The 24770-nt window shown below is 45.3% G+C and overlaps 2 protein-coding genes and 1 long non-coding RNA gene across 8 annotated transcripts in view; 1 reads left to right on the top strand and 2 right to left on the bottom strand.

The window, feature by feature from the left end:
• Positions 1-1238, bottom strand: part of CSE1L (chromosome segregation 1 like) — a 50497-nt gene extending 49259 nt beyond the window's left edge. Inside the window, exon 1 of the mRNA XM_003809266.6 lies at positions 755-1238. The gene's annotated coding sequence lies outside the window, so the exon portion shown is untranslated. The remainder of the gene's footprint in view (positions 1-754) is intronic.
• Positions 1025-10593, top strand: LOC130541070 (uncharacterized). Its single transcript, XR_008955114.1, has 3 exons — positions 1025-1318; positions 3805-4027; positions 6550-10593. It is a non-coding gene; the product is annotated as an uncharacterized LOC130541070 (long non-coding RNA).
• Positions 10594-10780: 187 nt separating this feature from the next.
• Positions 10781-24770, bottom strand: part of ARFGEF2 (ADP ribosylation factor guanine nucleotide exchange factor 2) — a 115052-nt gene continuing 101062 nt past the window's right edge. For all 6 annotated transcript variants that reach the window (XM_008961478.6, XM_014343089.5, XM_055104857.2 and 3 more), the window contains 5 exons: positions 23959-24089; positions 21993-22161; positions 18805-18943; positions 15306-15423; positions 10781-14450 (listed from right to left, as the gene is read on the bottom strand). In XM_008961478.6, coding sequence (XP_008959726.3) covers positions 14274-14450; positions 15306-15423; positions 18805-18943; positions 21993-22161; positions 23959-24089 — 734 coding nt within the window. In that variant the 3' untranslated portion in view covers positions 10781-14273. The remainder of the gene's footprint in view (positions 14451-15305; positions 15424-18804; positions 18944-21992; positions 22162-23958; positions 24090-24770) is intronic.

The following is a 24770-nucleotide window of genomic DNA, read 5'->3' as shown; positions in this document are numbered from 1 at the left end:
GAGAGGCTACGTCTGGAATGAACCCAGGCGATCTAATTCCAAAGTCTATGCTCCGAACCACCACAGCACAGCGTTTCTCCCAAAACGAGGGAACCCTCCCCCCACCCGCGTTACAGGGGATTTCTATGTCCCGGGTGTACCGACTAGAATTCTCACAAACAATTCAGCAAAGTGAGATCACGATGCCCGTTTTACAGTCAGGGATACAAGTACAGAGGTTAGAGAAGGGGGAGTTCGGGGGCTTCACTAGAGTTAGGGCAAGGGACGACGCGCGGCAGCCGCAGCTCCACGCGCCCGCAGTCCCCGCCCGGGTAGGCCTCGCCGCCGCACACCCAGCTCGCGCGGCTAGCAGCCACCGTCGCAGAGAATGGACGTGCGAGCGCGACCAATAAGGAGCGGCCTTCCCGAGCGGAGAGGCGGCGGCGCAGCCAATCAGCGCCGTGATGGAGAGGAAAGGGCGGGCAATCCGCAGGCTCGCGTTAGGCCGCGCCTCAGTTGCCCTCAGCCCTCACAGGCCCTGGGGTCGCCGCACCTGGGCCAGAGACCTAGGACGCCGCGAGGCGCGGCAAGCGCTGCCTAGGGAAGCCGAAGACCTTGCCTGAGCGCACCGCCCGAACCCCGGGCCCACATTCCGCTCTCGCCCAGAGGCGCGGTTCTCACTCCCTAGCGCTCGTTAGTACCGGGAGCGCCTCATCCCTTCCTCAGCTGGGCCCCAAGAGCCACTCTGGTAGGCCGTGCACGCCCCGCGCCTCACCTCGTGGGGATACAGAAACGGAGGAGGGAACCCCAGCCGCGGACCGTAGCTGGCACTACCCGCTCCTGCCGCCGCTCCGCCTCACATTCAAACCCCGGCAAAATGGCGCGACAGCGAGCCTGAGGCCAGAGCGCATGCGCGAGCGGCCCGCTGCAGGGGGCGGGGCCAGGAATGCTCTGGCCCCACCCAAGTTCGAAGGGCCAATCGGGGCCCCGCTCTGTTTCTGCGCTGATCTCACAAGTGACAATGCTCTTTGGCTCTGACCATGCCAGCAGGCTTCACGGTTCTCGTTTTCCAAAGAGGAACACAGATTCAGCGAGCGGCTGCTGGCTTGTGACCTATTTTGATGTCAGGGCTTGGCACGTAGGAGGTGTTCAATGTTGATCGATCCAAGGTCGTGCACATAGGGTCTAAGACGGAAGAGAACTTCCTGCCCCTCTTGGAGCTTCTATTTTAGAGGGAGACACGGCCAGACAGGTCTCGAACTCCTGGCCTCAAGTGATCCGCACACCTTGGCCTCCCAAAATGCTGGGATTCCAGGCGTGAGCCACCGCGCCTGGCCTGGTATGTAAGTTTTGGTACTCTTATTACAGCCCACAAACCATATGGGATCTGGCCCCTGCCAGCCTGCCTGCCCTCATCACCTTCCGCTTCCCTCCTCTCCTCACCCTCACTCAGCTCCGCCACCCCACCTTCTTCCTGTTCCTCTAAGCTCCAAGCTTATTTCCACTTTAGAGCATTTATACTTGCTGTTCCCTGTGCTGGGATGTTCTAGATTCCTGAATGATTGGCTCCTTCTTTACATTTAGGTTCCAGCTCAAATGTCACCTCCACAAAGAGGCCTATCTGAAATTGCCCACTCACCACCACCCAGCACACAAATTAGGGTTGCCAGGTTTAGCAAATAAAATGCAGGCTGCCCAGGTCAATGTAAATTTTAGAAAAAAATTTATAATTTTCTAGTATAAATACTGTGTAGGACATATTTATACTTAAAAATCATGCATTGCTTACCTGAAATTCACATTGAACTGGGTGCCCAGTGTTTGATCTGGTAAGCCTAGTTCCATGATATCATTATGGTATTTATCACTCTCCAACTAATTGTCTCTTCTTTATTTTGTTCCTCCTTCCGCTTCTCCCCTCCTAAACCCCTGCCCTCCTCCCCATCCATAACCTAAGGGATTCTATACAGCAAGGGCTTTTCTTTTCTTTTCTTTTCTTTTTTTTTTAAGACAGAGTCTTGCTCTGTCGCCCAGGCTGGAGGGCTGGAGTGCAGTGGTGCTATCACAGCTCACTGCAACCTCTGCCTCCCAGGTTCAAGCAATTTTCCTGACTCAGCCCCCCAAGTTACTGGGACTACAGGTGCCCGCCACCATGCCCCGCTGATTTTTGTATTTTTAGTAGACACGGGGTTTCACCATATTGGCCAGGCTGATCTTGAACTCCTGACCTTGTGATCCGCCAGCCTTGGCCTCCCAAAGTGCTGGGATTACAGGCATGAGCCACCACGCCTGGCCAGGGCTTTTTTTTTTTTTTCTTTTAAGAGGCAGGGTCTTGCTCTGTCACCCAGGCTGCAGTGCAATGGCACAATCATAGCTCATTGCAACCTCGACCTTCTAGGCTAAAGCAATCCTCCCACCTCAGCCTCCTGAGTAGCTAGGACGACAGGCACCTGCCACCACACCTGGCTAATTTTCAATTTTTTTGTAGAGATGAGCTGTCACTATGTTGCCCAGGCAAACTTCTGGCCTCAAGTGATCCTCCCATCTCCGCCTCCTAAAGCACTGGGATAGGGCTGGGCATGGTGGCTCACGCCGGTAATCCCAGTGATTTGGGAGACCGAGGCAGGCAGATCACCTGAGGTTGGGAGTTTGAGACCTGATCAACATGGAGAAACCCTGTCTCTACTAAAAATACAAAATTAGCCGGGTGTGGTGGCGCATGTCTGCAATCCCGGCTACTTGGGAGGCTGAGGCAGGAGAGTCGTTTGAACCCGGGAGGCAGAGGTTGCGGTGAGCTGAGATCTTGCCATTGCACTCCAGCCTGGGCAACAAGAGCAAAACTCCATCTCAAAAAAAAAAAAAGCCCCGGGATTACAGGTGTGAGCCACCACATCTAGCCCCATATTGATGGTATTCACAGCTGTACCCCCAGCACTAGGCACACAGTAGCTGCTTAATAAATGTTTGTTGCATGTTGAATGAAATGCCATATATAAATAAGTGAAGTCCATGGAGAAAGATACATGAGTGAAAGACATTGGTGAGGCCGGGCACGGTGGCTCATGCCTGTAATCCCAGCACTTTGGAAGGCTGAGGCAGGCGGATCATGAGGTCAGGAGATCGAGACCATCCTGGCCAACATGGTAAAACCCTGTCTCTACAAAAATACAAAAATTAGCCAGATGTGGTGGCATGCGCCTGTAGTCCCAGCTACTCAGGAGGCTGAGGCAGGAGAATCGCTTGAACCTGGGAGGCAGAGGCTGCAGTGAGCCGAGATCGAGCCACTGCACTCCAGCCTGGGTGACGGCGAGACTGTGTCTCAAAAAAATAAAAAAATAAATAAAATAAAAATAAAAATAAACCATGATGGTCAGAAGACGGTGGAACATTTAAAAAAAAAACAAAGACATTGGTGAAAAAGATGTATTTTTACTATTGCAGCAATAGTACCAGTAATCACCAGTAATCATTTTAATCATTCTAATCTGCATTTTTTTTTTTTTTTTGAGACGGAGTCTCACACTGTTGCCCAAGCTGGAGTGCAGTGGTGCGATCTCGGCTCACCGCAAACTCCACCTCCTGGGTTCACGCCATTTTCCTGCCTCAGCCTCCCGAGCAGCTGGGACTACAGGCGCCCGCCACCATGCCCAGCTAATTTTTTGTATTCTTAGTAGAGACAGGGTTTCACCGTGTTAGCCAGGATGGTCTTGATCTCCTGACCTCATGATCCGCCCGCCTCGGCCTCCCAAAGTGCTGGGATTACAAGCATGAGCCACCACACCCGGCCCACTAATCTACTTTAATATAATTAACATGTTCCTCTAGTCCTAGGGAGAATGAGCCTGATGACTTTACCATTTTCCACCTCTAAGAGCCAATCGCAAAGGAGGCTGGCTGGCATCTTGTGTCTGTCTAGCATCTCTACCAGTTTCTGTAGAAAACCCTCAAGCTGTGCCAAGACGATCATGTCTGGACACAGCTCTTGGTGTCACGGGGTGTCTCCTCCTACTGCCTATCGCCCTTTGCAGCCACCAGAATAATCATGCAGGTGAGAGCCACAGAAAGGCTGAGTGTCCTTCTCCACTCTGCATGGTTCATGGGTGACAGCTAAAGATTCCCTTGGGAATCCTCCCCATCCCAGCTCCACTACATGCACATACTCTTGGGGCGTGCTACAACTCTTAACAGACTGTGTTGGAAACCAAAGAAAACAATTCATCCACTTCAAGGAGCAGGAGACTAAGTACTCATTCATGTAGTTTCCTTTCTTTCTAAACCCTTATAAAACAATCTGTCTAGGTTGGGCGTGGTGGCTTACGCCTGTAATCCCAACACTTTGAGAGGACAGGATGGGTCACCCGAGGTCAGGAGTTCGAGACCAGTCTCGCCAACATTGTGAAACCCCATCTCTACTAAAAATACAAAAATTAGCCGGGTGTGGTGGTGGGTGCCTGTAATCCCAGCTACTTGGGAGGCTGAGGCAGGAGAATCACTTGAACCTGGGAGGTAGAGGTTGCAGTGAGCTGAGGTCGCACCACTGCACTCCAGCCTGGGCGACAAAGCAAGATTCTGTCCCCCTGCGCAAAAACAAAAAAAACCCCAATCTTTCTAATGTAAGGAAAGACATTCTGAAAAGACACATTGTCTATGGTGTGCTCCTTGAGGAAGATAACTTTACATTTTATTTGGATCCAGAAGGGCGTGGACACATCTGGTTATGCTGGGAAAAAACAAGTCTTATGTCTCAATCTCGCTTTTAAAGCCCAACTGAGATGCAGAAGAGTGTTAACAGCTAAACATTGAGAAGTATCTGATTGTTGTTTCTTATCTTTTTTAAAATGGAGGCACTTTAATTTTTTTTTTTTTTTTTGAGATGGAATCTCACTCTGTTGCCCAGGCTGTACAGTACAGTGGTGCGATTTTGGCTCACTACAACCTCCGCCTCCCAGGTTCAAGCAATTCTCCTGCCTCAGCCTCCCAAGTAGCTGGGACTACAGGCGCCCACTACCACACTCAGCTAATTTTTGTATTTTTAGTAGAGATGGTTTCACCATGTTGGCCAGGCTGGTCTTGACCTGACCTCAGGTGATCTGCCCACCTTGGCCTCCCAAAATGCTGGGATTACAGGCGTGAGCCACTGCACCTGGCTTATTTCTGTTTAAATGTATGTTTATATGTTATAAAAATCTACACGTTTGAGACTAGCCTGATCAACATGGTGAAACCCCATCTCTACTAAAAATATGAAAATTAGCTGGGCGTGGTACTGTGTGCCTATAATCCCAGCTATTTGGGAGGCTGAGGCAGGAGAATTGCTTGAACCCAGGAGGCAGAGGTTGCAGTGAGCTGAGATTGCACCATTGCACTCCAGCTGGGCAACAGAGCGAGACTCCATCTCAAAAAAACAAATCTACTCATACAAAATGGGAAATCTCCTTTATTAATTAGGGTATAAGTTGTAGGTAATATATTATGTCCTCTATTTCCTTATTTTATATTTTTTAATTAAAAATTTTTAAATGTATATATTAAAATTTTTTTTTGTAGGGATTGGGTCTCTCTGTGTTGCCCAGGTTGGTCTCAAACCTCTGGGCTCAAGTGTTCCACCCACCTTGGCCTCCCAAAGTGCTGGGATTACAGTGGCTCACTGCAATCTCCGCCTCCCAGGTTCAAGTGATTCTCCTGCCTCAGCCTCCCAAATAGCTGGGATTACAGGTATGTGCCACCACACCCAGCTAACTTTTGTACTTTTAGTAGAGATGGGATTTCACCATGTTGGTCAGGCTGGTCTTGAACTCCTGAGCTCAGGTGATCCACCCGCCTCCGCCTCCCAAAGTGCTGGAATTACAGGTGTGAGGCACCACGCCTGACCTAGAAGTGTATTTTTCATGCTTCTTGATGGGAAATTATATTTTTTCCATCCCTTCAAGTGGGATTTTTAGACCTGCCTTAGACCTGGGCAAGCCTGCAGACCTTTGCCGTGCCCTTCCTTTAGAGGGCTTCGTCCTGGCCCTCCTCCAGCTGCTCCCTCCTGCCCGTTAGCCGAATGGGTGTGCACATCTAGAACCCATGCCACTGCCTTTGAGACCACACTGCAGTTGGACAGGGCCCTAGGCCCCTGGCCTGTGGAGACCCTTGCCTGGGTCACTTCTTCAGAGGGTGGGCTGCACAGCAGCTTGTGAGCACTCCCATGCTGGAAGGGTGACTTGGGTCAGAAAGGGGTTTGCAGGGAGTTTGGACAGGAATGGGCTTCCATGCACACATGCAAAGCCTTATGGTGCAGGGTGAAGCCTGAGGTGGAGAGAGCAGGGTGCCGGTCTTGGGCCAGCCACCCGGTGCTGCTGCTTTCTGGTGTGGAGCTCTGAGGAGCCTGAGAATTCCATCTTTGACCTGCCCTTCCAGATCTTTACAAAGGTACATTTATAAAGGAAGGAAGATAGACTGTCTTATTCAAAAGCTTTACATATAGTTTTTCAATGTTGACCCTCAGAGCATGGGAGCTGACATTTGTATTTCTGCCCTAGAGCCTGCAAATGTTAGTCCTGTGCTAAGTGTGTTCTCTGTCCACAGGAGCCAGGGCCCCATATTATCTACTGCTGTCCATCTGCTCTCCAGCACATCAGAGCAGCCCTTCCCCTGTGTGAGATTCCTCTCCAGGGCAAGACTGAAGGGAGCATCAAGGTTGCAGTGGAAGAAATAAATTGGAAGTGGAGCTGGGCAGTTATTTATTTATTTAAATAGAGACAAGGCCGAATGCGGTGGCTCACACCCGTAATCCCAGCACTTTAGGAGGCCGAGGTGGGTAGACGACCTGAGGTCAGGAGTTCGAGACCAGCCTGATCAACATGGCGAAATCCCGTCTCTACTAAAACTACAAAAATTACCTGGGCACGGTGACACACACCTGTAGTCCCAGCTACTCAGGAGGCTGAGGCACAAGAATTGCTTGAACCTGGGAGGCCAAAATTGCAGTGAGCCAAGATTGCACTACTGCACTCCAGCCTGGGCGACAGAGCCAGACTCCATCTCAAAAAATATATATATATAAATAAATAATAAATAAATAGAGACCAAGTCTCACTGTGTTGCCCAGGCTGGTCTCGAACTGGGCTGAAGCAATCTGCCTGCCTTGGCCTCCCAGAGAGCTGGGGTTACAGGTGTGAGGCACGGTGCCAGGCTAGATCTGGGCAGTGTTTAGGAGGCGGGCTCTAGAGCCAGGCTGCAGGGCTTCAAATCCAGCTGAGTGTCCTAAGTCAAGTTTGTCAACCTCTCTGAGCCCGTACCCCTCTATAAAAAGGAGGGATGCTGGTGATGATGATAATAGTACCTACTTTACGGGGGTTATTGTGCGAATTAATGGCTGAAGAATGGTTGAAATAGCAAGAGTCAAAAACATGATCAATATGGAAAGCCTAGCAGGAGAAAGTAATAAAGTTCATTGATGGGGAGATGGGGAGGGGGACAGATGGGGTCTCACCGTTTCCCAGGCTGGTCTCAAACTTCTGGCCTCAAGTGATCCTCCTGCCTTAGCCTCCCAAAGTGTTGGGATTATAGGCATGAGCCACTGTGCCCAGCCATTAAATTCTCCTTCTTTCCTCTTTTGGTGGAAGGGAAGGGAGAAGTGAGACTTTACCAGGAGTCCATGGAATGTGGCCCAAAGGCCAAGGACAGAGTATCTTCCAGGACTCTCTCAGAGAGCAGCAGGAGCCCAGGGCTGCTTTCTGCCTATGACAGGTGTGCAGTAGAAGTGGGTCTTCAGAGGCTGGGCGCAGTGTCTCAGGCCTGTAATCCTAGCACTTCGGGAGGCAGAGGCGGGCAAATCACCTGAGGTCAGGAGTTTGAGACCAGCCTGGCCAACATGGTGAAAGCCAGTCTCTACTAAAAATACAAAAATTAGCCAAGTAATTTTTTTTTTTTTTTTTTTTTTTTTGAGGAATCTTGCTCTATCGCCCAGGCTGGAGTGCAGTGGTGTGATCTCAGCTCACTGCAAACTTGGCCTCCCAGGTTCAAGTGATTCTTGTTCCTTAGCCTTCCAAGTAGCTGGGACTATGGGACTACAGGTGTGTGTCACCATGCCCAGCTAATTTTTTTTTTTTTTTTTTTTTTTTGAGACGGAGTCTCGCTCTGTACCCCAGGCTGGAGTGCAGTGGCGCGATCTCGGCTCACTGCAAGCTCCGCCTCCCGGGTTCACGCCATTCTCCTGCCTCAGCCTCCCAAGTAGCTGGGACTACAGGCGCCCGCTACCACGCCCGGCTAATTTTTTGTATTTTTAGTAGAGACGGGGTTTCACTGTGTTAGCCAGGATGGTCTCGATCTCCTGACCTCGTGATCCGCCCGCCTCGGCCTCCCAAAGTGCTGGGATTACAGGCGTGAGCCACCGCGCCCGGCCTAATTTTTGTATTTTTAGTAGAGACAGGGTTTTGCCACATTGGCCAGGCTGGTCACAAACTCTTGACCTCTAGTGATCTGCCCGCCTCAGCCTCCCAAAGTGCTGGGATTACAGGTGTAAGCTACCACACCTGGCCCATGCCTGATAGTTTTGATTCATCATGGATAATCTGTCATTAAAAGAAATTCAGGGCCAAGTCCAGTGGCTCATGCCTGTAAATTCCAGCACTTTAGGAGGCTGAGGTGGGAAGATCACTTGGGCCTAGGAGTTTGAGACCAGCTGGGGCAACGTAGCAAGACCCTGTCTCTACAATAAAATTTAAAAAAATTAGCTGGGCATAGTGAGGTGTGCCTGTAGTCCCAGCTACTGGGGAGGCTGAGGCAGGAAGATTGCTTGAGCCCAAGAATTTGAGGCTGCAGTAAGCTATGATGGTGCCACTGCCACTGCACTCCAGCCTGGGAGCCACAGCAAGATCCTGAATCAAAAAAGAATTCATCTGAGGGTTCACCAAGTTGCTGATGAGTCTCTAGAAAGTACAAGGAGAATCCTGGGTTTAGCCATTGAGTCTCAGGATGCAGGAATCAAGATCATCACAATACTGGATAAACAAGGGGAACAACTCAACCATAGAAGACATGGGCCACAAAAATACAGACATGAGAGAGGCAGAGAAGACTTTAACAGAACTTAACAAATGCCATGCCCTTCGTGTCTGTCCACATAATAGAACAAAGAACTTTGGATGGCTTGGGCACGAGAAATTGAGGCTGCAGTCAGCTGCAATGAGGCCACTCACCCCAGCCTGGGTGACAAAGCAAGATCACGTCTCTTAAAAAAAAAAATTGGAAACATTGACAAAGACAGCCAAGAAGAAGGAAGCTGTAGAAGTGTTTTTTGTTTGTGTTTTTTGTGGTGGAGGGAGGGACAAGAGATAAGAGGTTAACCTCAGCAAAAACCTAGCTGGGCATGGTGGCACGTGCCTGTAATCCCAGCATTTTGGGAGGCTGAGGTGGAAAGATTGCTTTCTTTCCACCTGGGATGTGGAATCACACATTCTGTGCACACCTATGAATCACTAAGACTTCAGAAGTTAAGCTCCCTTTAAGAAAACTCATTCTATTCTTTTTGGAGCAGAGGTTGCAGAACTGTGATCCCTAACAAAAATACTGTGTATAAAAGCTCCAAAACGAAGTATTAGCTTAAAGTGGCAATAACTACAACTTTATAACCAACTAAATCTTTACCATGGCTATGCAACTTTTTGCTTTGTGGCCAGAAGGTTTTTTTGGTTTTTGTTTTTTTGAGACAGGCTGTCACCCAGGCTGAAGTGCAGTGGCACAAACAAAGCTCACTGCAGCCTCGACCTCCTGGGCTCAAGCAATCCTCCCCACCTCAGTCTCCTGGGTAGCTGGGACTACAGGCGTGTGCCACCACGCTTGCTATTATTATTTTGTAGAGATAGGGTCTCACTACATTCCCCAGATTGGTCTCAAACTCCTGGCTTCTAGCAATCCTCCCACCATGCCAGACCCTAGACTTAAAAAGTTAGAATTGGCTGGATGTAGTGGCTTACACCTATAATCCCAATACATTGGGAGGCTGAGGTGGGAGGATCACTTGAGCCCAGGAGCTGAAGACCAATTTGGCCAACATAGTGAGACCCCCATCTCTATTTTTAAAAAAAGTTAGAATTTATTGTGTTACTAAAAGTGATTTGGAAAATTATACCTTTAGTTTAATTATTGGGGAATTACACTGTCAGTCTCTTACCCTTGTGTATAGAACTATGTCCAGAATCAAATTTATGTAGATCCTAAACACTGTTATGAGAATCTGATTAGTATTTGTCACATTGACTTAAAAATTAGCATCTCAGTTGGCGTGGTACTCACACCTGTAATTTCAGCACTTTGGGAGGCCAAGGTGGGAGGATCACTGAGGCCAGGAGTTCAAGACCAGCCTGGGCAACATGGTGAAACCCCAACTCTACAAAAAAATACAAAAATTAGCCAGGCAAGGTGTCTCACTACTGGCCCTATAGTTCCGGCTAATCAGGAAGCTGAGGTGGGAGAATTACTTGAACCAAGAAGGTTAAGGCTGCAGTGAGCTGTGATTGCACCACTGCTCTCAGCCTGGGCTATAGGGCAAGACCCTGTCTCAAAAATAAATAAATAAATTAGCATCTGAATATTTCAAAGCTGTCAATGTGTACTGGCTGAACCAATAGCCACTGCTTGATCCTTACAATTACACTTCGTAACTAGCAACAACAAACAAAGTTAATAGATTCAAGAGGTATATAAAGAACCTCATGACTAGAATTTTCCCCCTTTCATTGGTGAGGGACATAAACTGACCCAAAACTATGGCTTGATATATGTTTTTTAAATTACTACACATTAGAAACAGCTATACTTTTTAAAATTTTATTGATTTACCACCTGATCAAAGCATGGGATATTTTAATAGTATTATACATAATATTTTTACATAGAAAACTTTACATAGCATTTCATATTATATAATTCTGCTTATTCTTTCAAAAATTTATACATCCATTGGGCAAGGAATGGTTTTCATTAAATTACCAATATTAAATGCACTTAATCATTGTGTATAGGTTAAACCAAAGTAACTATTAACTAACTTTTAGGCATTTTAAGGAGGTAAAACATACATTTTACACATAAATATTTGATGCAAATATGCAGATAAAATTTTTTAAAAATTAGAACACTGAGTAAAACACCTTTGATAGATTATATTGTTTTGTTTTGAGAGCAAGGATTTCCAGATATGTTCATTCTTTAAAACACTCAGCTTTGGTTTCTTTGTTTCCCAAACTGCAAAGCTGCTGATAACAAAACTCCAGGATTCCATGTGAGTTCAGCTATGTCTACTTTAACACAAATATTAAAACAGAATTCAGAAAATGCAGTATTAAGGATCCAGCTTCTATTGAAACCAATATCCATTTGCATCATAACAACAAACATTTGAATGAGATGGTCACACTTGTACTTATCAGCAGGTTCCTTTAATAACAAAGACTACTAAATGTATATCCTTAATCACAAAAGAACAACAAAAAAAATACAGGTTTTTTTTTTTCATTTCGTACAAAAGTCACCTGCCAGAGGAAAATGTTGTGTTTCCAGATATTATAATACAATTTTCATAATGTATGTTCTTTGGTTGTACATGAGGAGTACAGGGAAAAGATATATTTGACTCTAAAGATGCGTATCAGAAATAAAAATTACCCATCCACTGTTTGTTGTTAAGATGCCAAAGCTGGTGATTTCCCTAACAGACAATGAAGAGAAACAAAATTGCTCAAAGCAGCAGTATTGTAACAAATAAAAACTTCTCTAGAGACCCAGCACATATAATTAACACTTAAAGCATTCTGAAAAAGAAATAAGGCCTTGGAAAATGTTTCACTCTCCTCCATTACTTGGTTAAATAAATGGTGTCCTGGCCTGATGTTGCGGTTGTACATACCCTTTCACTAGTGTTTGAGTGGCACAAGCCACATTTACCATGAGAAAGAAGAGATTTATTCATAAAAATGAATTTAGGCTGAATGGCTTATTATTGGAGGTAAGGGATTTCAAATCCCTGTTCGTCACTGTCCACTGACAAGAAAAATCACCCTGAATGGTTTTACATCCAATTTTTTAAAAGTCCATTGCTGGTACAATTCAAATGCCTCATTCAGAAAATTAAATCTTTTAAAATACTAAACTAATAAGAAATGTAAGCCTGAATGTTTCAGCAAGTAATAAAATGCACTGACACATCTGCTACCCCGCAAGAGGCAAAATTAAAGAGAGGGCAGAAGACACCAGAAAAATTTTAGTCACATCCGATGAAGAAAATGACATGAGAACCTCAGAAGGAAAGGAAAAATAACCAATCAGGGATATAGCTGCACGCAAGATGGACTTAATGAATGAACACGTGTTCCCCATGTATACCTTTTGTACAAATATCAATGGAGACGACTGACTTGTTGAGGTGATGACGCGCTATGATACCAGGGAGTGTAGGTTTCATGGTGCAGTGTAAAGGTGCAGTGGATTCCAGGGCAAACCAGTCAAATGTGCTAACATTTTCCACTCACAGTAAAGTATTCTCCCATAGTCCTTTCCTGCTAAATTATACAGCTCCTTTTATCTAATGTATGTAAGTCATGTAAAAACCTAAACCTGCTCATTTTTTCTTTGGTAGAGAAATTAAAAAACACTTTTTGGGAAAGAAAAAAGTAGACAAGAATTCTGCTGGCCAAAACCAAACATTTCTCAAGGCTGTTAAAACAAGAAAACAACTTAAGAATATCGGTCTCTTAGTAAGCAAAAGCACCAGAAATCCTTCTCTACAAAGAAAAAACATCTGATTTTACAGATAGGTTCCCAAACTACTAACTTCTAAGGCACCAGAGTTGACATCAATACAACCCAATTTACAGGACTAAAGAGCATAGGTAGAAGTCTGAAAGTTTTAATCATTCTGTGTAACACTTTGTCTAACGCTCAGCGATGCTCTAGGTGAGCAGTGGGTGAGGGCAGAGAATGAGGCGTGTGTGCTCTTTCTCATGGGTGAGCATCCACGTATACTGCTCACAGGCTTCGGGATGTACTTGTGTACTGCCCGCTTTTACACAAGCTGCAGCAGAACTCAGTTCTACTGCAGGTGAGAGTATTGCACCATCATTAACATAATAAGGACCTCAGAATCCAACCTTGCCAAAGAATTCAACTCCTAGGCTCAGATTAATGGAAGTGCTGGGCACATGCCACCTCCTGCCATTGTCACAGTTCAGCTGTGCTGGCCCCGACACAGCTCCAGTTCCACCCATGACATCTGGCTGAGGAGGCTTATGGGAGTGGCTTCTCATGCACAGTTACTGTCCCTCTCTGGAGGGTCCTTTAATGGGGACTGTGCAAAGCAGTGACACTAACTGCCAGTACACTCACTTTTCTGAGGTGAAAATAAAAAGGTTTATTCAAGGATAAATGAGCTCTGGTTAAATTACTACTTCATTTTCATTACTACTTCATATATTAGATTTCAGAGTGTGTGAGATGGACAGTGTATTCTGGAAATTTTAATTTAACACCCATCCACAAATACTTATTTCAAGGAAGGCTAATCATCTTCATTAAATTGTTCACTTTTTCGTGTAGACTTTTTCTCTCCATGTTACTAAAACAGGGAGATCCACGAGGCACATTTTTTTAACCTCGCAAAACTCTTAATTCTAACTTAATTACTAAACTCTGCCTTCAACCAAATTTTCAATATCTTTTTGTAAAATACTTTAAAAATCACTCAGACATTAACAAAACACAAAAACAACTCTTCTCTAATCCTGACCTGTCCCTAAACTAATCTAATTACGGCTGACTCGTAACTGACAAAAACATTCAAATTTCTCTAACACACTCAAACAACAGAAAACCCAGCATATTTTAGGTGGCAGTTAGCCGTTACAAGAAGTTTTATTAACATATTCTCTAATAATCACAAACCTATACAGCTATGTTCAGTATTTTCAAGGAGAGTGACTTCTTACAAAACGTTTATAGCCAATCATGGGATTTTGCTAGAAAACGATGGCATATGCAATGACAGATTTGACAGTTTAATCAGAAAAATGGAATGATAGAAATGAAGCAGACTCCCCACCTACTGTGCTAACTGGGTATGCAACAGTTTAATGAAATACCATAAGCCTTAGTCGGAGACTGTGATGGAACAGCATAGAGGCCATCCGTTTCCAGGCCATTCTGAGATCCAAGATGCCAACTCCTTGTTTCTATGACCCTTCACGAGATGTGCCAGTCAGAAATGGCATGCTGAACATTCTGCAGAGCTGCAGCACTGGCCTGGGCAGCCAGGGCTACCACACTGGTGACAGTGCTGCTGGTACCTGTGATGGCTCTTCTGGTATCCATATCTTATACACAACACCTATCCGTAGGAAGAACTTCCGCAGAACTGCTCGGAGCTCAGGGATCAGGTCAAACTGCATAATTTCACACAAGTAGGGGTAGTACATTGAAGCATGTGCTTTGAACTTGAGGTGGGAGAGAAACAGATAAAATTAGACAATTTTTTTTTTTTTGGGCACCAGTTTTTCAGAAGTGTTAATCTCACCCTGGAACTTATTACAATATTGGTGCTTTTCTTGCTATTAGAAAGTTGGGGCCGAGCGCAGTGATTCACGCCTATAATCCCAGCACTTGGGGAGGCCGAGGCAGGTGGATCGCTTGAGCTCAGGAGTTCGAGACCAGCCTGGGCAACACGGTGAAACCCTGTCTCTACCAAAAATACAAAAACTTAGCTGGGCATAGTGGCGCGTGTCTGTGGTCCCAGCTACTCAGGAGGCTGAGGTGGGAGGATCGCTTGAGCCTGGGAGGCAGAAATTGCAGTGAGCTAGATTACGTCACTGCATTCCAGCCTGTGTGACAGACCAAGACTCTGTCTCAAAAAAAAAAAAAGAAGTTGAAGAAACCTTGCAAATTAAAGCTTCTTTCAGTTATATTTAACTTTAATTAAATTTGGATAGTCTTGCTGCCAAAAGTCAACAGCTCTTTTATTTTGTAAAGCAGGTTCCTAGGTCAAAACTGGTGCTTCACAATCTTAACCCTCTCTTCCTGCACTGAAACTCACCATACCATTCCTAACAGCAACACATGAGGTCTACACTTCAGCCGTTCTCAACTACTGTTCTTCCAGGGAAAAAGCCCTAATATCCTGTGGCACCCATTGTCCATAATGAATTAACTTCTCTCCAATGCATCTAGAATGGTGCTAGTCACGTAACCATCCTTGGGAGAACTGAGAAAATAGTTACTGCAAACTCTTGAGTAAAAAGCCAACCCAAACTTTATGTCCTAGTGAAAATTGGTCAGAGTTTACTTGTTCATACCTTTTCATCATTTATTTTGAGGGTTTTAGTTAGAAGTAACAACAAGAGACTTGTCCAGGCCTCCCGATGGCTCTCAGAATTCACAGTGATGAAATAGGCAAGAGCTTCACTGCAAACACTAGAAGAATTAGAGAGGGGGAGGCATATCAAACAATTAACATCTCACATTCAGGGGAGAACTATTCATTCTTGTGCTATTTTTAAAATTATTTTAACATGTTTTTTTTAATTACTTTTTTTTTTTTGAGACAGGGTCTTGCTCTGCGGCCCAGGCTGGAGTGCAGTGGTGTGATCAAGGTTCACTGTAGCCTTGACCTCCTCGGGCTCAAGCTGATCCTCCCACCTCCGCCTCTGAAGCAGCTAACACTACATGCTTGCGCCACCATGCCTGGCTAATTTTTTTGATTTTTAGTAGAGATGGGGTTTCACCATGTTGCCCAGGCTGGTCTTGAACTCCTGGGCTCAGCAATCTGTCTGCCTTGGCTTCCCAAAGTGCTGGGATTATAGATGTGAGCCTGAGCCTCTGAGTCCAGCCACTGCAATAACTATTGAGCACCCACTCTGGCTGTGCTATCTTGGGCAAATCACTGAGCCTTAGTTTCTTCAGCTATAAAATGGAGATAAAAAATTGCCTGGCCGGGTGCAGTGACTCATGCCTATAATCCCAGCACTCTGGGAGGCCAACGCAAGCAGATCACTTGAAGCCAGGAGTTCGAGACAGCCCGGCCAATGTAGCAAACCCCCATTTCTACTAAAAATAGAAAAATTAGCTGGGTGTGGTGGTGCGTATCTGTAATTCCAGCTACTCAGGTGGCTGAGGCACGAGAATCACTTGAACTCAGGAGGTGGAGGTTGCAGTAAACTGAGATCGCACCACTGCACTCCAGCCTGGGCGACAGAGTGAGACTATCTCAAAAAAAAAAAAAAAAAAAAAAAAAGTCCAAACTCAAGGGGTTGTTGTGAGGATTAAATGAAGTAAATATGTTAAGTCATAACTTGGCTCAGTCCTGGCACATGGCTAGGGCTGAACTCAATCAATGTCTGTAGCACAAGAGCTTATTACTCATAATTATATAACTGCCTTTCTCTCCTCACAATCACATTTAATTGCTTTTTTAAAAAACATGCCAAAAACTTGACATTTACATATCTCTTTTTTTTATTTTGAGACGGAGTCTTGCTCTTGTTGCCCAGGCTGGAGTGCAACAGCACAATCTTGGCTCACTGCAACCTCTGCCTCCTGGGTTCAAGTGATTCTCCTGCCTCAGCCTCCCGAGTAGCTGGGATTACAGGCGCCTGCCACCATGCCTGGCTAATTTTTGTATTTTTAGTAGAGACAGGGCCATGTTGGCCAGGCTGGTCTCAAACTCCTGACCTTGTGATCCACCTGGCTCGGCCTCCCAAAGTGCTGGGATTACAGGTGTGACCCACCGCGCCCGGCCCTACATATCTCCTTTAGAGAAACTTTATGAGACTGTAGGTATTTGTCTTTTGGGCTTAAGCTGAAATGAGCCATTGGTGCCTCCTTTAATTAATTAATTCTTTTTTCACTTTATGACTTGTTATTCTCATTGTAAGGTAACTGATATATGTAAAAAATTATGAAAAAAAATTATAAAGAAAAATAGTTACATCATTCTAAGGGATACATGACAATATTTTGGCATATTTCCTTCCAGTTTTTTTTTTTTTTTGCTAAGATTTCAAAAGAAAAATTGCTTGCCTGTAGTCCCAGCTACTCAGGAGGCTGAGGCAGGAAGAGCTCGTAAGCCCAGGAGTTCGAGACCAGCCTAGGCAACATAGCAAGACCCTGACTCTAAAAAAACAAATAAAATGCCCCAATTGCTGAAAATTGCAAGTAAAAACACTTTTGCAGCTTTTTTGGGGGTAAAAATTATTGTATTATGAAAAAGTTCCCACATTAAGTAAAATTATTTCTTAAAAACTTCACTTTTAGGCCGGGCGCAGTAGCTCACGCCCATCCCTGCACTTTGGGAGGCCGAGGTGGGGGGATCACGAGGTCAGGAGTTCAAGACCATCCTGGCCAATATCGTGAAACTTTGTCTCTACTAAAAATACAAAAATTAGCCAGGTGTGTGATGGCACACGCCTGTAGTCCCAGCTACTCGGGAGGCTGATGCAGAAGAATCACTTGAACCCGGGAGGCAGAGGTGGCAGTGAGCCAAGATCACGCCACCGCACTCCAGCCTGAGTGACAGAGCAAGACTCTGTCTCAAAAAAAAAAAAAAAAAAAAAAAATTTCACTTTTAGGCTGAGCACCACGGTGGCTCATGCCTGTAATCCCAGCACTTTGGGAGGCTGAGGTCGGCAGATCACCTGAGGTCAGGAGTTTGAGACTAGCCTGACCAACATGGTGAAACCCCATCTCCACTAAAAATACAAAAAACCAGCCAGGTATGGTGGCACGCGCCTGTAATCCTGGCTACTCAGGAGGCCGAGGCAGGAGAATTGGTTGAACCCAGGAAGTGGACGTTGCAGTGAGCTGAGATTGCACCACTGCACTCCAGCCTGGGCGACAGAGCAAGACTCCATCTCAAAAAAAAAAAAAAAATTCACTTTTAATGACTATGTTTCATAATATCATAATTTAGGACATATTACAGCTTAGTTATTCATTCCACAGTTGAGCTGCTTAAAATTTTTTCTCCTGATAAGTCTGCAGTGAATATTCCATGTGGTATTCCTGGTTCCTATTTCTAAAATATTTTCTGAAGTAGATTCCATAACAGTGGAATTACTGAGTCACAGAGAATGAACACTTTAGGGCTCCTGGTATATAGTCTCACCTACTTTCCAGAAAGATCATGCCATTATACACTCCAACTAGCTATGCAGGAGAGTGCATTCTTACCACACATTTGCCAGCACTGTGTGTTACTGTTTTTAAACCTTAGAGGAAGAAAAGAAAGCTCAGGCATCAGAATCTTGCTGATGCCCAGGAAGCTGAGTGACAAAGACCTACTTTTCTGGCTGGGGCTTCCTCATCAGTATTCCACTCTCTCCCCATTGGTGGATTTCTAGATAATTTTGTAGGCACATCCTGGTTATATGATTTCAATTACATTCTTCTTGGAAAGAAGGAATGATGGGATGTTATTGCTGACAACAATTCTAAAGAGGACCTGGTCCCAAGAGGGATAGTAACCTGCCTAAGGCCACAGGGCTCCAGCCACAGTCAGGACTTCCATCCAGCCTGCTGACCGCTCGGAGCACTTTTCACTGTCCATGTTTCTATGCATAGCTCACAGCACCCTTCAACTCCTGGGCTCAAGCAAGGGCTTAACAGTGAAACAGATGAGGCTCTGCCCTCTTCAGGGCATTAAGAAAAGTGAAATGGGAGAGTCACCAAATAGAAAGAAAAAAAAATTTGTCAGAGTGTCAGCATGTATTTTTCTCTTACTCTTTTCAATCCACAGTATTGCTGTGATGCATTTTGTATATAGCAGATAGAAATCTAATCAGAAACTAATTTTCTTACGTTAAAAGTCTCTGCTGTATTTCTTCCCAGGAATCCCTGCGGTTCTCATCAACATACATTCGAAACAGGATCCTCAAACAACAGGCCAGGCTGCTGGTTTCTTGTTTTAGAAGATTGGGTTTAGACTTGCCCTTAAAACCTAGAGATCAGACAGTCATATAATTAGTGCACATTTCTAAGATAATGCTGATAACTGTGTATGAACTAGAAATCTAGTTATTTTATGAAATATGAAACATCTGTTTTTTTCTTGAGACAGTCTCGCTCTATCACCTAAGCTGGAGTGCAGTGGCATGATCATAGCTCACTGCAGCCTCCAATTTCTGGGCTCAATGATCCTCCTGCCTCAGCCTCCTGAGTAGCCAGGACCATAGATGTGTGCCACCATGCCTGGCTAATTTTTTTTTGTTTTTGAGACAGTTTCACTCTTGTTGCCCAGGCTGGAGTGCAATGGCATCATCTCGGCTCACTGCAACCTCCGCCTCCCAGGTTCAAGCGATTCTCCTGCCTCAGCCTCCCTAGTAGCTGGGATTACAGGTGCCCACCACCATGCCAGGCTAATTTTTGTATTTCTAGTAGAGACAGGGTTTCTCCATGTTGGTCAGGCTGGTCTCGAACTCCTGACCTCAGGTGATCTGCCTGCCTCGGCCTCCCAAAGTTCTGGGATTACGGGAGCCACCGCACCCAGCTAATTTTTTAGTGTTTGTACAGAGAGGGTTTTACTATGTGGCCCTGGCCGGTTTCAAATTCCTGGGCTCAAGCAATCCTCCTGTCTTAGCTTTCCAAAGGAATGGGATTACAGACATGAGCCACTGAGCCTGGCCTGAAACATTTTATATATATTCTTAATACAGATCGTTTGTGATACCAGATGAAGGCAGTTACGACTCCCCAGAAGTCATCCTCTGTATAAGATAACTTCATTTTTCAATGCCCTGTACTGTTCTTCATTTATTTATTGGTATTTTATTTTGAGACAGTCTTGCTCTGTCACCCAGGCTGGAGTGCAGTGACACAATCTTGACTAACTGCAACCTCGACCTCCCAGGCTCAAGTTACCCTCCTGCCTCAGCCTCCTGCGTAGCTGGGACTACAAGCGCACGCCACCACGCCTCACTAATTTTTGTATTTTTTGTAGAGATGGGGTTTTACCATGTTGCCAGGCTGGTCTCGAACCCCTGACTTTAAGTGATCCACCCGCCTCAGCCTCCCAAAGTGCTGGGATTATAGGTGTGAACCACCTTGCCTGGCCTGCTCTCCATTTAGACTTTGCTTATTGGCTGGCGAAACCATTAGTTTTGTCTTTTCAAATGTAACAGCTCTTAAGAATTCTAGGCTGGGCGCAGCGGCTCACGCCTGTAATCCCAGCACTTTGGGAGGCCAAGGCAGGTGGATCACGAGGTCAAGAGAGCGAGACCACTGGCGTGGTGGTGCGTGCCTATAGTTCCAGCTACTTGGGAGGCCGAGGCAGGAGAATCGCTTGAACCCAGGAGGCTAGAGGTTGCAGTGAGCCAAGATCACGCCACTGCACTCCAGCCTAGCGACAGAGTGAGACTCCATCTCCAAAAAATAAAAAAATAAATAATAAAAAAAAGAACACATTCTTAAAAACAAACTAGTACCAATCAGCTTAAGAGATATGCAAACCACTCTCACAAACAAAACCTTATTACAGGCAAAGACATAAAAGAGCTGGATATTTTAAGGCTGTAGAGAAAAATGACATTCTTTAATTGTGGGTTAAAATAAATATTTGGGGACAAAAAGTAATGATAACAAGGCCAGGTGCAGTGGCTCATGACTGTAATCCTAGAACTTTGGGAGGCTGAGTGGATTACTTGAGGTCAGGAGTTCAAGACCAGCTAGGCCAACATGGTGAAACCCTGTTTCTACTAAAAATATAAAAATTAGTCAGGCATGGTGGCATGTGCCTGTAAACCCAACTACTTGGAAGGCTGAGGCATGAGAATTGCTTGAACCCGGGAGGTAGAGACTGCAGTGAGCCGAGACTGCGCCACTGCACTCCAGCCTGGGCAACAGAGTAAGACTCTGCCTCAAAAAAAAAAAAAAAAAAAAGTAATGGTAACAATTAACAATACAAAAATTATATAAAGTATCACCTGTATGCAAAGTTCAAAATAATGAGAATCCCACCACCATCTTGGAAAAAAAATGTATTTACCTCCAGGGTTTTTGTATTTATTTTTGGAGGTAGGAAAGTAAATATAAGGCTTGGAAAATTGATGAATGGTTTCTGTTTTTCCTAGACTACCACACTTTTTATGTCATATTTAACTTTTAATTTAATGTAAAATTTCTTTTTTTTTTTTCTTGAGACAAGGTCTCGCCCTGTCACCCAGGCTGCAGTGCAGTACGCAATCTTGGCTCACTGCAACCTCCACCTCCTAGGCTCAAGTGATTCTCCCACCTCAGCCTCCTGAGTATGGTGTGTGCTACAATGCCCAGCTAATTTTCATATACTTTTTTTTGGGTGGAGATGGGGTTTTGCTATGTTGCCCAGGCTGGTCTTGAACTCCTGGGCTCAAGCAATCCGCCTGCCTTAGCCTCCCAGAGTGCTGGGATTACAGGCGTGAGCCACCACACCCAGCCCATAAAATGTCTTGACTTGCTAGATCAATTCAATTCTCCAACTTTCAATTTGTCTTCTTTTTTTTTTTTTTTTTTTTTCAGATGGAGTCTTGCTCTGTCACTCAGGCTGGAGTGCAGTGGCGCGATCTCGGCTCACTGCAACCTCCGCCTCCCGGGTACAAGCGATTCTCCTGCCTCGGCCTCCCAAGTAGCTGGGATTATGGGTTTGCACCACCACACCTGGCTAATTTTTATATTTTTAGTAGAGATGGGGTTTCGCCATGTTGGCCAGGCTGGTCTCGAACTCCTGGCCTCAAGTGATCTTGGCTGAGGCCTGCCTCAGCCTCCCAAAGTGTTGGGATTACAGGCATGGACCACCGCATCCGGCCTCAATTTGTCTTTTTATCAAATACGTACTGAGAATCTACCATGTACTGGGATGAAACCTATCCAACATTTCCCTTCTCTCCCCCTCAAGCATGAAAATATCTGTTAAGTTATTCTAGCTATGTTTAAAATTTTGGGCATTTTCCAAGCACTTTAATGTTTTAGGAAGGTGACCAGTGTGGCCATCTATCTTATCTGCTGTGTGGCCTTACCTGCTCGCCACAGGACAGTCCGCTGCTCGTAATTGGAGTTGAAGGCCTTTGAGAATGAATGGGATTCCTGCAAACAGTCCAACAGCTTGAAGAGGTGCTGGGAAGACATGTACTTATACATGCCCTGATCCTCCGTCTCTATGTGGATATCTGCATCCAGCGTGTCTTGCTAGAGGACAGGACAGAGGATAGAAGAGCTAATGAAGAAGATGGAATGCTCTGGGCATTGTGATTGCAGACAATGGCAGTCATGACTCTCCCAAAGTCATCCCTGTCTATAAGACACACTTATTCCCCAACACCCTGAAACATTTCCATTTAGACTCTGCTCACTGGCTGGTGAAGGAACACACTGAGCTGTTCCATGATGGCAGGCTTGGCTGGCCAAAGTTTCAGTTTCATCAGTGCTGCCTCCACTGCATAAGCAGGAGTGTGTGTGTCTCCAATTATTTCATTACAGGAATGAATTATTATTATTATTTTTTTTTTGAGACAAGAGTTTCTGTCGCCCAGGCTGGAGTGCAGTGGCGCAATCTTGGCTCACTGCAACCTCCGCCTCCCGGGTTCAAGTGATTCTCCTGCCTCAGCCTCCTGACTAGCTGGGATTACAGGTGCTCGCCACCATGCCCAGCTAATTTTTGTATTTTTAGTAAAGACGGGGTTTCACCATGTTGGTCAGAATGATCTCAGACTCGACCTCGTGATCCGCCTGCCTCGGCCTCCCAAAGTGCTGGGATTACAGGCGTGAGCCACTGCACCTAGCCCAGGAATGCATTCTTGAAACATGTATGAAACCCTAGGAAACTTTATTGAACAAGCTGCCTAAAATTTTAAAATCAAAAGGACAGCCTCTGGCTCACAGCTGTGTTTTTTCCAGCAGTAATAAAATTTACATTACTTTTGCTAGTATTTAAAACATGACTTCCTCTATGAAAAAAAATCTTGATTTTGGCTACTCTCGAAACACGAGAAACTGTCACAACTTAACCCACTTGGATGGTAATCGGGCGCTAAAGCTGAGAGGTGGCAGCCGCTTTGACTGGGCTAGAGATTTCTGGTTTACCACAATCCTTACCCAGCCTGCCTCACTCACTCACTCTCACAGGATCTGCTAGCCCCTGAAGCACTGACATTTGTAACCCATGGTGTAGGATAACTGTCCAACTTTTGGACACTCAATTCTCTATGTTTTCAAGAATCTGATATGTAGGCCGGGCATGGTGGTGCACGCCTGCAATCCCAACACTTTGGGAGGCTGAGGTGGGCAGATCGCTTGAGTCCAAGAGTTTGAGACCAGGCTGGGCAACATGGCAAAACCCCATCTCTACAAAAAATGTAAAAAATTAACTGGGCATGGCGGCATGTGCCTGTAGTCCCAGCTACTTAAGAGGCTGAGATGGGGGAATCACCTGAGCCTGGGAGGTTGAAACCCCAGTTACCTGTGATTCTGTGATTGCACCACTGCACTCCAGCCTGGGTGACAGAGTGAGACTTTGTCTCACCAAAAAAAGAAAAAAAGGAAAAGAATCCCATATGTAGAAAGTTGCATATACAAAACAAAAAAAGCGAAATTCTTGAAGGAAAAACTGGGATCTTTATATATATCTTTTCCTCCTCACTTATTTGTGATTAAACTGTATATCAATTGTGGGGAATAGTTCCTGTGATAACTAACACTAGTGGGGTGGCATCTGAGCAGTGGTATGCTCATAAACTCACTCTCTGGGGTATATACATAAAAAAAAAATGAAGCCCTGATGTTTAGTGTTTGCTGTTTTTCTCTGATGTAAATAACTCCCATCAAGGCCAATTTTAAGCATCAACATGCCATCACTGAATGTGAGGTTGGAAAGAGATGAGCATGACAGGCTCTGGAAAGCCAGTATGAGCTGGCTTCCGCACACCACTACATCAAAGCAACCTCCCTATGGACAGGGATGCTCTTCCCGAGGCCTCCTGTTCTTACCTGGGCGGCAACCATGTGCTCTGCATCCTCCTTTTTGCTCGTCGCAGGGTAGAACACAATGTTGTCAATGGTCTGTATCAATTCCAACTGGACCACACACTTGATGAGGAGGCTGGCAAACAGTTTCTGATCTATGTTAGATGATAAAGATTAACCCTAATAATGATTCAGCCAATACTGAAGAAATATCCACTGAGCTCCTACTATGTGCAAGGCATGATTTATTTTTTTAAGAGATGGGGTCTCACTATGTTGTCCAGGCTGGTCCTGAACTCCTGGTTTCAAGTGATGCTCCCACTTCAGCCTCCCAAAGTGCTGGGATTACAGCATGAGCCACCACACCCAGTCAAGGCACAATTCTTGATGTTGTGGTACAGCAATGAATAAACTGGACAAAAAAAAATCTCTGCTCCCATGGTGTTGACAGACAATAAATGAAATATTTTAAGAATATTATATATTAAATATTGATGATAGGTAGAGACAGGGATAGAAAGTGTCAGGGTAGGATTGCACGTTTAAGCAAACTAGTCGGGAAAAGTCTCTATAAAAATGTGACATTTGAGCAAAGACCTGAAGAAAGTGAGGGAATCAGCTATGCAGGTTCTGTGTCCTCCAGCAAGTTTCTCTGCCACCCAGTGGGCTACTCCTAAAGACCACCACTGGACTGTGCCCTAACCAGAGGACGTTTCAGGTTCCTGCAGTAGCCAGACCCTCTGAAGAGGCCAGAAGCTTGTGGTTTTTGTTGTTGTTGTTGTTGTTGTTGTTGTTTTTTAAATAGAGATGGGATTTCCTCATGTTGCCCAGGCTGG

This window comes from Pan paniscus, chromosome 21 (genome assembly GCF_029289425.2).
Source record: "Pan paniscus chromosome 21, NHGRI_mPanPan1-v2.0_pri, whole genome shotgun sequence".
Classification (NCBI taxonomy): Eukaryota; Metazoa; Chordata; class Mammalia; order Primates; family Hominidae; genus Pan; species Pan paniscus.
The sequence above is the reverse complement of the archived record's forward strand: the minus strand, read 5'-3'. Positions and strand labels throughout refer to the sequence as shown.